At 42.2% G+C, this 14,969-nt stretch overlaps 1 protein-coding gene across 1 annotated transcript in view; it reads left to right on the forward strand.

Annotated features, from left to right (window-relative positions):
* The window catches only part of LOC306705474 (protein turtle homolog B-like), a gene marked incomplete at both ends in the record, with an annotated part of 108,833 nt that overhangs the window by 33,096 nt on the left and 60,768 nt on the right, over nucleotides 1-14,969 (forward strand). The window contains one exon of the mRNA XM_079172243.1: nucleotides 11,606-11,752. Within this exon, the coding sequence (XP_079028369.1) occupies nucleotides 11,606-11,752 (147 nt within the window). The remainder of the gene's footprint in view (nucleotides 1-11,605; nucleotides 11,753-14,969) is intronic.

Consider the following 14,969-nt stretch of genomic DNA (forward strand, 5'->3'; position numbering starts at 1 on the left):
ACCTCAATATCGATATTGAGAGGATAGCTATGGGTTGGCCGTTGATTCTTTTACAACATATTTACACAATGAGATTTTTGATTGTTAAATAAGTAATGTGGATATAATGACTAAGTGGGTAAAGACAAATCAAAGAAATGCTAGAGTCTCATATCACGATATTGATGTAATATTGATGTATTGCTCAGCCCTGGTGTACAGTGATAACTATTTGTTTTCAGCTCACTGAGTTGTGTTTCGTTCATGATATCTGTCTTAGTGAAACCAGCGGAAGAACGCTCAGGATATAGAATCACATTTTGGATCCGCTCTCTGTTTTGGTAAACAAAGACATGACTTCTTGACAATAGTGCTGTCTTTGATCAGTGGTGTGCTCACAGCGGTCGACTGTAATAAATCTGTTTACTAACTAAAGCAGACAGCTTTAATGAGATGACATGTCCTTTAGAGAGCAGCTCTTTCCACCACAGATTAATCATGTGTTGTGCTCAAGGTGAAGCGGATTTCCCCGTTTGCCTGCTTTTGATTTCCTCCCCTCTGATCATTACATTTCAGAAATAATCCCCCCCTTCAAAGAGCTTTTATCATGTATTTATTCATGTCATAATAAATTAAATGTCAACTTTTCCACGTGTGAGGAGGAGTCAGCGTAGCATCCACATGTTGGATCATCCAACGAGTTCAACAGCATTTCCCTTCTGAGCGTTATGACGTAATAACAATTTCATCATCACGACAGTTCATACTATTTTATTTTGACCTTCAGCGAGACGCCACACAAATACATACATTCACTTCAAATTTCAATGGCCAATGAAAAATCATTAAAAACAAAGCTGATTGTTGATCAGCTACTACCACTAAAACAAGATAAGTGTAAACTCTACTTATATATATATATATAGCACTCAAACACAGTTTCAAAGTCATTATCAATAAGAACAAAAACAGGAAAAAATAAATCTAAACAATTAAATTAAAAACTCCAATATATATAATTATATACAAATGACAAGAGACCAAAGATCTCAGGGAGCATTCGGCAATAACTAGTCAGAATAAAGACCGCGTGGCTGGGCCGCTCAGGCCTTTCAAAGTTTTTAGTAAGATGTTTTTGTGAAAAGAATACAGATAGATATCGACCTGTGGTTACTGTCATTTTCTTCTCACTATTGTAGAAAATTCTGGCATTAATAGATAAATCTGTGCGTCGTCTGCGTAAAAGGTGTTCCTAAAGCAAGCATGCGAAAGGAAATAAAGTATCGACACACACCACAGAGAAAAGACATTGTGGCTGATCTCTAGCATCAGCAGGACCTACACAGAAACACTGTGAAGGAGAAGCCAAACCTTTGAAGAGCTGTGCCACTAATAACCACACAGGTTTCAATTTATTCATTAACTTAAGAAGAGCGTTTTTAGTACTATGATGGTTCCTAAAATCAGATTGAAACAAATCAATTGTACTGTTTTCTCAAATTCATTGTTTTTCACAATTTCACTAATCATTATTGAGAGGCTCTAAGGTTCAATTTAAGACATTTTCATGTTGAACCATGAGATTATTTCTCAATAATCTGGATGCAGGATATTCTTGAGAATTGGGAAACTTTAACATCTGTGATATTATGTTAATATTAGTATCACAAAAAGCCCTTCATAATGCGAAATCATTTTCTTTATTTCTCTATTAGTTAGTCCAAGAAATATACACTTTGAAGCAGGATTTTTGCTCTCACAGTTTAAGTCCCATCGTTTGAAACACAGTATAATATCCACTAGTCTACCATGCCGTTTAAAAAGCGGATACTAATCTTCACGTGTGATTGAAAGGCAGCCGGTTGATCTGCCGCTGTCTGCATCAGATACAGGAAAAGGTGTATTTTTAAAGAGTCCTTTACATCCCACCTGCCAGCCGCAGCAGGAAGAAAAATAGAGTGTCAGACTAGGAGATTGTGTCAAAAATACTCAAGCTTTGTGTGATCTTTCATGCACCCTCACACACTTTGTCCTCATTGATTAGATCACCAAGTTTCAGAAGCTTTTGGTTACAGTTACAGAATCCTGACCGCAGCAAAAAGAGCAGCAGGATGGGAATGCAAATCTTTTCAAAGGCCGTATAACAATGAAGTTAGGTTCAGCTTTAAATATCTGCATGTAACTAACATAACTCAAAGTCACTTTAAATCTGTATCTCAAGTTTTCTTGGCTGGATACAGGTTTTAGTAGCAGCCCGCTATGTTCACAATATAAGTGCCAAAGCAACAAAATGGCCAAGCGCGGTCAACTACATTGTCGGCGAGTCGCTGTTGAAGTGTTTCTCAAGCGCGCGTTGACGTTGTTACGCCGTTAAATATCACTGGGAACCAGGCGGCAACCTCCAGTTCTTCCAAGTGAAGCCAATGTGGAAGTGTCTTAAAACCTGCATTCTCTCAACTGACCATCAGGGGGCGACTTCTCTGGTTGTATAGAAGTCTATGAGAAAATGACTCTACTTCTGTCTTGATTTATTACCTCAGTAAACATTGTAAACATGAGTTTATGGTCTCAATCTCTAGTTTCAAGTCTTCTTCAATACAGCATGATGTTCATTTAGTAAATGATGGTCCATTTAGAGTCAAACAGACCATAAAGCAGGGTATGATTTAGGGCGGGGCTTACTGTGATTGACAAGTAGCTGCCAAATTCCAAATATGGTTACACCGTTCATTGGTTGCGAAAAAACCCCCTGCTGTTCAGTAGAGAGAATGCAAGTTTTAGGAGACTTCACTCTGCAGAACAGGAAGTTCCCGCCTGGTCCCGACCTGGTCTTTGGGAATGAGTGCTTCAGAGACTTATTGTCAGTCAAGCCCCCATGTTTTTTGAGGAGGATAAGGATATCGATATCTGGTAGTTTTAGTAAATTTGTTAATTGTATCTGGGTAAACTCTTTCTAGTTCCTCTTGTCAGGTTGTACAGCGTCCCATCAGATGACACATTGTTCATTCAATTTTTTTACCCCCGTTCAAGGCTCTTATCACTGTTGGCCTTGTTGAATTGTCTAAACATAGCATTCACTTACATTCATAGAGTGATGTTTCTTTGTACAGACACTGGTTGGTTGAGAGCACATCACCCAGTCAACAGCATAAAGTTTCATTTCTGCTGCTACGTAATAAAGGTTAATTAATAACACTACCGCCAGCAACGTTTGTCATTTTAACTGGAGAGAGTGACAGCCATCGCAGGCTAAAAACAGCTTCATGTGAAGACCAGAATCCACATTTAGAGTCCCAGGGAGACGGAAGTCAGAGTGTGTTTTGCTTCTGTGCTGTGAAATGAGATACATTTAGGAGACGGATTCAAATCAAATCCTTTGCATTTGATTGGACTGCTAAAACGTGGGCTGGGTTAGAGTTTAGCGTGATACTACAGATGACTGTTAGCTCCACACACACCTCCCTCACCTGTTGTTAGATCAGGAGGAGGCCACAGGGGGAAGTAGTGCTGGGCCATATGACCGCATACATTGTCAAACAAACTAAAATGTCTATTGTTTATATTTTTAATACATTGTTTCCATCACAATGTTTAAAGAACCAGCGGCCGAGCAATATCTCTCTGACCCTCACATGTGGGAGCTGGAGTCCTCAGCTGTTTTAGAATCACGGAGAGGACACAACATGCGGAAACAGTCTCAGACTAAAACCATTAGAGCTCGTAAGAAAGTCAGACACGGACCAGAAAATGCTCTACTTTTCATTCAGTATCTAATTAAAAAATGTGAATGTAGGTAAAACTATTGCATGTAATGTCTGCCCTGCAGTGACACAGAGCTGGTTGAGTATTGGCAACGTTTCCCCTTGAATGAATTAGATCTCAGCCACATTGGTTCGGAAATGTCCACTCATATCCCAACTCACCTCTCTTCCTGTCTCTCCTCATGTTGCTCCATTAGCTGCTGCGATCCACAAACGGCGAGGTGCGGTTTCATATGAGCGACGAGGTAGTCGCCCAAAGTCTCATCTGATTGGATGATTTTCTAAGTGCAGGATGAGTCACCAAAACATTTCAAACCGTTTTACAGAAGCGAAACGACAGGAAGTCGATTTAAAAAAGATACTAGATCCAGATGTTTTGATATACATTTGTCATATAACAAGAGATGAATGGACAATTAACACAGGATTAAAACTGGGAAGATGTATATTATATTATATTTATATTAACAGAGGCAAACATTAGTTTGTATCATATATTGCTTTAGAAACTTCAAACGCTATAATAAAGACTGCATACATTGAACTGGTTTTTAGGGACCATACACACACAACCTCGGCTTAGCGTTGTTTTGAAATTCTTCTCGCCGTCTTTTCAGTCCCATGAGACACATGGCCGACTTTAGCCTTCAGCGAGGCGACCATTCATCTCGTTGTTTCATAGCGCAGAAGTGAAATATGTGAAGTTCTTTAGCCGGGGCGCAGGCGAGCATCAACCACCCACTGTGCTTTCAGTGTGACATCATGGAAGATCACAGGTCACAGCCAAAAGCTGCTGAGATACATAGAGGTTCACATTGTGCCCTCTTTAGATCGGGATGTTGCGGAGGGTTAATGAGCGGAGCCAACCACAGGGCCACTGTTTCCTAGACACCGATCTGCCCTTCTGTCTCAAACAAGCCTTTGTCTTATGTTCTTCATAGAGAGGAGGAAGGAGAACACATCCGTGAGAGTAGAGGAGGCAGACAAAGTCTCAAACATGAGAACCAGCAGAAGGAAGAGATGGACAAACGTTCATAGTCACTAAGGAAGAGAGCAATAGAAATTGAAGATGGAGGGACAGAGAAAAAAGTAATAAAGAAACAGCAGGAAGTGGTGGCAGATTACATTGTTGAATGCCCCCCCCATCATCGTGGAAGATCTCCAAGCTGATCCCAAATGGGGACATTTTAAAAATGACCCAGCAGACATTCACTGAAGCTAATAAATCTGCTTTGCCCTTCTTCCTAAATTAGGCAGAATACGGGGAGCTCAGATTGTAATCCAGGTTTGATCAATTGCAATTTTTCTTTGCTGTCGATCGATCGGTGCGTATAGAACTGATGTTCTTATATAACAATCAAGGTTTAAACTTACTGTTTTTAGCACAGTTAAATATGAAGTAATATGTATGAGAATATGTCTTATCAGAAGCGTGGCCTTTGATGATACCACTGCAGTGTTAACAAGCCAACCCGCAGCACCAGGCGACCTCATGTGAAGTTTTTGAAAATGTGGACCCAAAGGCGAGTCCTCTGATGTTATCACAGTTAATGTCAGTCAACGAGGAGTGGGGCTCTGTGACAGGCTGCCATGTGCCGACTGCAGGAAGCCGATAGAAGAGACAAGAAGTGGGGTCGGACTGACTGGGTAGAAGACAACAGAGGAACAGCTGGAGTTGTCATAATTACTCCAATGATCAGAAGTCCCGCTGACTACTGCTCTTCTTGCCGTAGGGATACTGTTCTTGTCAGTCATTACAATATTCTAGGCTCACACTTCAGGCCGTATATTCCATCTGTGAATTGAAGAGGGATTTAAATGAGAATTTGTCTGGTCCAATGTATCGTCTGTCCATTTATTTTTTATCCGAACTGAAATATCTCAACAACTAGAGTCAAAATCCTGCACACAAGGCCTGCACATTCTTTTTCAAATCTGCGACCTGGAAGGACATTGCTCAATTTTGTGCAGCATCTGTGATCCGCTGTTCACTAACTTCACTGTGTGACTTCACCCAAAGCAAAATGTATAGTCAGAGACTGTAGGTCAGCTGCGACATAACATCACAACAGACTTGATTGACTTGTAAGTCAACTTGACACTTGAGTCCTCACACGAAAAAGTTGACCTGGGACTTCCAAAAGTCCAGTGTGGTCATTGTGGTCGTGTGGTCTTTAACCCTCTGAACAACCCGCCGCTTTGGGCCGTTTTTTATGCTTGCGCCACATTTTACTCTCCGTGGCCTTGAATTGCTCTGCAATATAAAACTCCTGCACCTCTATGGAAACCGTAGGCTAGAAGTAGAGAGACATGTATTTGGTGCAGTATAATACAGTTTCCATGCCATAAACCATAAAAATGAATTTCTTTGGTAATTTACTGAACACAAATTGGAAAATAATACAATCTATATATACAACATTTCTACAAGTTTCCACATGTGGTACCAATGTTTGAAGAAAAAGGAGGCTCTACCTTCTGTATTGATTGAACTATTGACGTATTTACGACCTCTGCAGGCTGCTGTTCTTTCACTGAATTTATTTTACCTGACTGTTGGTCTCAGACGAATCAATTACGGCTTCCTAGTTGTGCTGAAAATGTAATGCTTTTTACAGGATCTAGACAGCAATGACGGGTTTTGGGCGATTGTTTAAAGAACAGTTGCATATATACGTAGCAGAGATTAGCCTGTCGTGTTAGCTCTGACAGGTACATATTCTTCCAAAAAGAAGAAAAATGGATGCTGTTTGAAGTGATTAATTACTGCTGTGGGGTTTTGCTCGGCTTAATTCACCACCAGTGGACTTGTGGCTTTCATGAAGTTTGCCCAGCCTGGGCTTTGTGTGTGATAATGACATAATTGCTGCTGAAAGCAGTTAATGAAGAATGAATAGAAAACAAAGCCAAAGGGAGCATGGAGTGTTCTTTTTAAATGCCACTAAAGCCCTTTAGTGGCTCCTCACCTCAGTCAATAGTAGCTGTAGCCTCTTACTGAACTGTCAAAAGGACTGCGCGACTGCTTCTCACTCTCCATAGGAAATGAATAGAAAGATTTAGAAGCTCTCCGTCGCCGGATCCGGTTGAAATGCACCGTTGGACATTTTTCTGAACACAGGAAGTGGTTGTGGCATCACACGGTACAGGGAACATCACAAAGATAAAGCATGAGACTGGCAGTACTCTTTATTTTTCTTATTGTCCCAATAACAATGCTATTATAAAAGACCAAAACCCATTAATTCATTTATCTTACTATCAAGAAGAGATGGGGTTGAATGGAGTCCAGTTCAAAATATGCTCATCCAAAGTGAATCCTTTCAAATCTTTTAGGCGGTTTGTTCTGTAAAGTTCTTACGTTAACATGATGTGTGGTTGATACAAATTCAGGCAGGGATTCAAGAAGTTGTTGACTTTGGTGAAGCACATCCTCACATTGGAACGTTTAAGTTCAGGGTCAGTCAGTCTTATTATCTCCACCAGGAGATTATGCATTCGGTCATGTGTGTGCAGCTCTATGTCTGTCCACGACTGATCTCACATACTAGCTCACCCATCAGCCCAATATCTATTGTGCTCAGTTATGACTAAGCATAGAATCAGAATCAGCTTTATTGGCCATGTATGCGTACGCAAATGTATTTTAAAAAAATAGATAAAAGGACAGCAAAAAAACTAAAACAGATGTAGGTATAAACATTTAACAATATGTACAATATAAGTATAAACATATATCCAAAAAGTATATATATATAATTTATATATGAACATAAACAATGGCAATGGAATTGAGGAGATAGTGCAAGTAGTGATAATAGTGCAGACAGAGGTAGTAGTGCAATATGACGGCCAGCAGAAAGAAGCTGTTCCTGTGTCTGGTGCTTTTGCCGTACTGTGCTCTGTAGCGCCTACCAGAGGGGAGGAGTTATTGTTGTCCAAAAACTATAGGAACACTCCAATGAGCAATATGTTTTTAGTGATGTTCCACCATGGTACATACACACTGAGCCTTACTGAGCCATTTAAAAACATGAAGTCAAACAGTATAGTATATTTGTGTCTTTTTTACAGAGCAGAGGATTGCAGAAAGTATTTAGAGATGCACTCAGACATTGGTTGTTCATTGGTTTTGGTCTTTTTGTGGAATTCTTCAAAAATATTCAATTTATAGAGCAACGCCATCTTAATCCTTTAATCTGGTAAACAAATTCACCACATTTGAGCATCCTGGTGTACCTAGTGCCCAAACAATTGATGCGTTGCCGTGTAAGTAACATTAGGTCGACCGCGATAAGCTTTTTCTCCAACCTGTGTTTACCTTAAATCCCCCTCTCCGGTAATATATTTTTCGCGTCAGCCTAGGCTGTCAGGCAAATGACAACTTACTGACGTGAAAACAAGAACAAGACCTGCATTCATACACTTAAAAATAGCTTGACACTTTCCAGCTGTCAGAGGAGTTAAAAATGAATCCAGCTTCAGTGAACACACAGAGCCAACAGAAAGCATCACAACCCCGATGCTGTGTTGACTGAGCAGTGGAGATTGTCTGAAATAAATGAGTGGAGATTGTCTGAAATAAATGAGTAGGACGTGACCTCAGGGGGATTATTTTGATTTGCGAATATCACTCTCAGCAGCAGGACTCAATGATGCAGATTGGTATAAAATTAAACAAATAGACTTTCGGCTAAAAACATGGAGCCATAGATCATTTTAGGTTCAATGATCAAGTTCTTCAATCAAATGTCATCATTAGTTCTGCAGTTATTTTTTTAAATTCATGATCAGATATTGAAGCATACACCTGGTTATAAGAAGTGGACGCTGACGTCGTGACGTCACGCGCTGGTTTCTGGACTCCGGTGTTTATGCCTCGTGTTCAGCATTTTGGCAACCGCCATCTTGGATTTTGTCCGTAGACCATCACATATGGTAAACACAATGTCTACACAGCCCTTCAGCACTAGTTTTATACCAGTTTTTTTCTGATTGTCCTAAAGCACAATAATTATAAAATATATTTTTATTATTTATGTATTATTTTGGGTGTTATGTGAATTGCTCTTCCTCAGGATGCTGGATCCAACCGGGTCAGTACTATGTTTCCAAGGCCCTATATTCCCAGTGCCCTATATTGTCAGGGTCCTGTGTTCCCAGGGTCCCATGTTCCTAAAGTCCTATGTTCCCAGTGTGCTATATTCCCAGGGTCCTATGTTCTGAGGGTCCTTTGTTCCCAGTGTGCAAGGTTGCTAGTATCCGATGTTCCCAGGGACCTAATTTCCAAGTGTGCTTTGTTCACAGGGTCCTATGTTCCGAGGGCTTTTTTTCCCCAGTGTGCTAGGTTGCTAATATCCGATGTATTTGCGCATTTCATGTTCGCTCCGAGGTGAGGCAGCGATGAGCTGTGCCTCATCTCAGATTGTGCAATCCCTCACAAACTGGGTTGAGCGCATGTCTTTTGCTTTCTCATTGTTTGTCACCACTGTAATATTTGTAGACACTTGTATTATATGTCCTCTCTTTCCATAGAATAGGTCATGTATTTCACGTATGTGTAGAACATATTTAGTCTTGCTGATCTGACATAAAACTGCAGCGAAGAAGCACAGAGGGGAGGCAAACAGTACATCTGCCTCAATGAAGGGGGCGTGCAAGAGCCCACGAGTCGGGTTTATGCTTGTTCTGCCGTTGCCCTTCTTCTACACTTCTCTTCTTCTTACATTTTGCTTTGACCGCAAAAATCCGTCGGAGCCGGATCGCGGCGCACATGCTATATGTACTGTCGTAGAATATTTTTATGTTAATCGGGAGAAGAGAGTGATATTCGCAAATCAAAATAATCCAAGTCTCCAAATCATTCAAAGTTGTCCTTTTCCATTTATTCTCTTGCAAGAGGGAGAATCCCCCAACACAGCTCTTCACACAGAGACTGCTGGGAGCATTCTTCAACATCAGTTCAAATCCTCACATACTATATACTAAAGCAGAAACAGTCTCCTCCTTCAGACAGGTCAAAGGTGTCTTACGCTGGTTGATCTTATCTTCCATTTTCCATTGATCTCATTGTCATTCTCATTTACATTAACCCAAACATCCCCAGGACAGGAACAAACCCCCAGTGTGACCCTTTGATCATCTTCCTGTGTCTGTCTTTACAGTCCTCTAAAGTAAACAGTAACTCTGTTCCTGATCTGATCCTAAATCATGTCGACACAGAGCTATCTGTTCTTACCCCATGTATGGACAGAGCTAAATGTCTAACTCTGTTCTTCTAATGTTTCTAAACCATTTCATGATACAAATATATATTTTTTACCATTACAGTACCTTACCTATAGTGTGTGTACAGAATACTGATATGAAATATGAAAAACAACCAATGTGCAAGCTGCCAATTGAATGGTGATTCATATAGTTGTAAATCTGACTCTGAAAGAGTCAGTGCCTCACCAGCCACGAACCTCACCGCACGTCACTGGTCTGTGGGTAATTCTTCCTCAGCATGCTGGGGAATCAGTATGCAGCAAAGCGAAGGGCCATGTGTGACAATGAGGCACCACTATGCTTTCACACAGTAAGCGAACAGCACCGCGTGTTTATACAGACACACTCATGCATGATTTCTTGTTCATTACCTTAAATACATCAAGTCCAGAAAAGGATACCCACTACTGTTTGGACACGCTGTTTACCCTAAGACAAAGAGAAATGGAGGTGGAATCAAAGGGCAAGTACACAGCAGTGGATAGTGAAGGACACATAGATACGTCTGTATACTAAAGGCATAGTTCACACTCAATAATTAACACGGAGTGTCTTTCTCAGCTCTTTCCAGTCAGGCAAGAGAGGAGACAGACATGGTTGGAAGCTGGACAAATATAATCTGATGTATAAATAGCCTAACCACGACACACACACACACACACACACACACACACACACACACACACACACACACACACACACACACACACGCTATAGGGAAAAAACATCACTTTGACCGTCTACCTCAACTCAACTCACTGAGGCAGCCGCCAGTGCAGCTGATATATTTACCTGTGGTGTCATGCTGCAGAGGAGATTTAGGGGGGCAAACAAACATTAGTCAGGAATACCCTCAAAGTGGAGCGGACTGGGGGATTAATGAAGGATAGCAGGGCTTTGAAAACGCAGACGTTTTGAGCCGCTGCGCGCTCCCTGAAAGCCCTTTGTTTAGCCTTTATTGCCAGTCGCCATCTGTTATGATCCAGTTGCCAGATTGCCCTGAGCGACATCATCAATCCACCCCCCCCCTCTCAGCTTTTGATCTGTAAAAGTAAGCCGTCCCTGACTCTGCTGTACTCACCAAGTCGGTATCTGTTCCGACGGATTGTTGGCTCCTGCGTAACCCCGAGGCTCCCCCGCTGTCACGCTGGCCACTTCCCACTCCTCAAAGCAAGCAACGACCTGTCCTTGCCTCGGCGCGTCTCCAAAATAGACCGCCACACACGCACACAGTAGCTTAAGTGACAGATTTCATTGCGCGCATGCAGCTGCAGCCGGTCTCCCACTATGATGTTGTGTTGCACTTTAACCGTGCAGCAGAAAAACAGGCCTGCACTGCGATGTCGCCCTGTGACACCAACTCTCCGAGTTCTGTGATCCCTTTATATTTATATCAGAACCTGTTCAAAGGTTGATTTTCTCTTAAACATTCACCCCGCGTTCCCTCTTCTCCCCATCCATTCACCTCTCACCTGCTCCTTCCCCGTCTCCTTCATTTCCCTCATTAAATTCAAACCCACCCGTCCCTCCTCACCTCTCCGCTCGCCTCCTTTTTTCCGCTGACACGTCATCTCTGTGTTTCTGTGTCTCTCGTCCAGGCCGGGCCAGTCTTCACGGCAAGTCCTCCCTGCGGATAGAGAACGTGCGCTCAGACGACCAGGGCTGGTATGAGTGTAAGGTGCTGATGCTGGAGCAGCAGTATGACACCTTCCACAACGGCAGTTGGGTGCATCTGACCGTCAACGGTGAGTCCCATGAGCATGCTTTACTCACACTGTTCAACACTAACAGATATGTATACGGAACACATGTGGACTGATGTATAATTATAGGTATATTGATTATTAGTGATATTGTTATTGAGACGTGCACAATCAATGCAAACACACGCACACACACACACACAGTATTGCAGGCAATTGGGATGCCTCTCCCAATACCAATCCTTATGCACAAGGACATGGAATAAGATACACTCAGATGAACTGCTGTGATAATGTAAATAAGCCAGTGTGAATCTATAATGAATGAAGTAATTCAGTCATAAAGACTATTAACCAAAATGAATTCCTACATCAACAGAAGGATTGTGAGGCTAATGTTAAAACTATTCAAATATTATATATATATATATGTTATATGTCAAAGGTTACTCATTTCTCCATAATGCTGTTCTTTTCGTAACTTGATAACCAAAATGAAACTTGGCTGTCGTCTGGTTTAAGTTATCTCTCTCTCTGTGGCCGCTCTGTAACGTCACTGTTTCTTTGTTCCAAACAAATCCAACAGAGTGGGACGTCTTCTCTTTACCTTTTACCATGTCTGAACGATTTGGCAAAAACGTCCGCTTAGCCTCAAGTAGCCTGTAAAAAGGCTAGTAAGGCCTACTGACATTCTATAATATAGGACTATAGGGCTTCAACCAACAAATATTTTTACTATTAATTAATCTTATTAATTATCGACCAAGATACCAAACAAGACACGGGGGGCTTTGTTGAATCTCTCTCTGTCTCTACTGTCTGTAAAAGAAAGAAAAAGAAAAACTCTCATCACAGTTTTTCAGATTCTTGACCAAAAAGTCAGCTGCAATCATAGCATGAATGTCACATTTTATTTGGGTAGCAATAATGTCAAGTAAGCACAAGGTCAAAGCTTAAATCCCCACAGCGACAAGTCCGCAGTATCATGACACTGATTATGGGTTATTGTTTGTGGCGTCTCACTGTCAGAACTAGAAGACCGACCAAGTTGTCCCTGAGACGAAACCACTGCGCTCACCGATGACGTCTCCAGAGAGGAGCACTGCACAAACACCTGAGCGTCAAATGAGTAACCCACACAAGTGTGAACACAGACTATTCTTGCCTTCAGTTGGTAGCCCAAGCGTTCATCGAGACACTTAATCAGTCGGCATATGATGACGCCGGTTGCTGTGGCAACAGACACACCAGCTACGGTTCTGCACACGTGGTCACGGTGCATTAGCTCGCTTTCATCAGTGTTGCTCTTGGTCTGTTTGACTTCTCCCTGCCTCTTCTCTCTCTCTGTCTCTCTCTCTTTCTCTGTCTGTCTCTCTCTCTCTCTGTCTGTCTCTCTCTCTGTCTGTCTCTCTCTCTCTGTCTGTCTGTCTGTCTGTGTCCGTCTCTCTCTCTGTCTCTCTGTCTGTCTCTCTCTCTCTCTCTGTCTCTCTGTCTGTCTGTCTGTCTGTCTGTCGCTCTGTCTCTCTCTCCCTCTGAAGTGCTTTGAAGGCCTCAGGCTTCCTCCTCTGCCTCTTTTCTCTTTCTGTCTCCACGTCCATCACTCCTCTGCTGTCCTTCAGTGTCTTGGTGCCACAGCAGACATGAGCCGAGGCACTTGTGTAGACAAGCAGTGTTGTTGTACAGAGCACAGCTGATCGGGTTGCTAGTTCTACCAAAATGAAGAGGTCAACTTTGTTCAGAGATGTGCCGACATGGGAATAAATGACTGGAGTTGTCAGTTTATGATTCAAAGTCTGAGTATGTAGAGATGTCAAACCATGAATAATGAAGTCATGAAAACTTTATTGTATTGAGGCATATTCCCAAATGCTTAATTTACACAGTACTTTTTGGCCGTGCAGAATCAACAAATGACAAACTGCAGGTTGACAATACAAGTCCAGTTTTGAAACATGAACTCTACACATCGGATGAACTGTACATCTTACTGTCATCACGGTGTCCTCCCTGAGGCTTGTGTTGAATAGGAAATGTGTTTAAGTGTTGGAGATAGTTGTGAAATTAAACACTATTGTGGTTGTGGCAGAGTTTCTAGTGTTTCTGCTCTTTCCTGAGAAGAAAAAAAAAGAAGCTAGGTGTCAGTGAGAAAACAGCCAGTGTGGGTGGGAGGTCAATATGAGAGCATAATTACAGTATACCAATAAAACAGAGAGCTTTTTTCCCCTTAAAAATAGTAGCATATAACATGGCATGTGTTGTGTAAGTGAAAAAAAAGATGGTTGCACCGTGTTAGTTTATAAAAACAGGTAGAAGAAGGCTCATCGTTGGTGATCAGTGCACATAATCTTTGCATGCATGCTTGCAACCAATAGATGGTTAGTTAGTGACCACTCAATAGACAGGCAATGGCTGAGCAACAGTGATGGTGACCCATATGATGCAAGCCAGAAAGCCTTCACAGAGTTCTCCTTCATCGTCGCGTTTCGAGCCATCTCCGAGGAGATGGAGGTTCACATGGAGGACAGGAGGCGGCGTGCGAGCCACAGCAGCATTGATTGCTGTAGAGATGTCTCGGTTCTCTCACAGCCGAGGTCGGCGAGGCCGAGGAGGTTTGCTCGGGGAAATAAAAGGTCCTTCGATGGAGAGGCTTACAGCGGTGAAGCGGAGGCAGGGTCAGGGGGGGCCCGTTGCTTCACTGTTTTGATGATGTCATCCACATGCAGGCGTAAACTCCCACCTCAGGCAAAATGTCCAGCTTTGGCGACGGTGTTCTGCACCATGTTAGACATATGTAGGTACACAATCCAGTGATCTGTGGCTGTAGAAGTTATGATGCGGCGGCCAAAGTGTAGTCTGATTCGCCGGATGTAGACTCTGTGGGTATAGGCCTGCCATTGGCCGCCCATTTCAGCCGGTACTGTATTTTGCAAGGGACACCTTTGTTGTGTAATGTGCTTAGCGCTGCCCATGGAGATTGTGATTGGTTTAAAGAAAAACGAACACGCCAGAGCGTTATTTTCCCCCAGTAGCAGAATGATAATGTCAGACCTTTTTTTAGCGATGACACAGGCTATCAGAGACTACAAAAACATTAAAGATCAGAACTAGAGCCAGCTTCTAAATGTTTTGGTCATGTCCACATCAAATATCAAACTCACTCCAAGTGAAGATTTGGTGCGTAGCAGTCCTCAAACATGTCAAATATACATCGTCTTATCAGACAACCTTCCGCTCATGGCAGCCAAGCAGCGTCCCTCCT

This window comes from Pholis gunnellus, assembly GCF_910591455.1.
Source record: "Pholis gunnellus genome assembly, chromosome: 13".
Taxonomy (NCBI): Eukaryota; Metazoa; Chordata; class Actinopteri; order Perciformes; family Pholidae; genus Pholis; species Pholis gunnellus.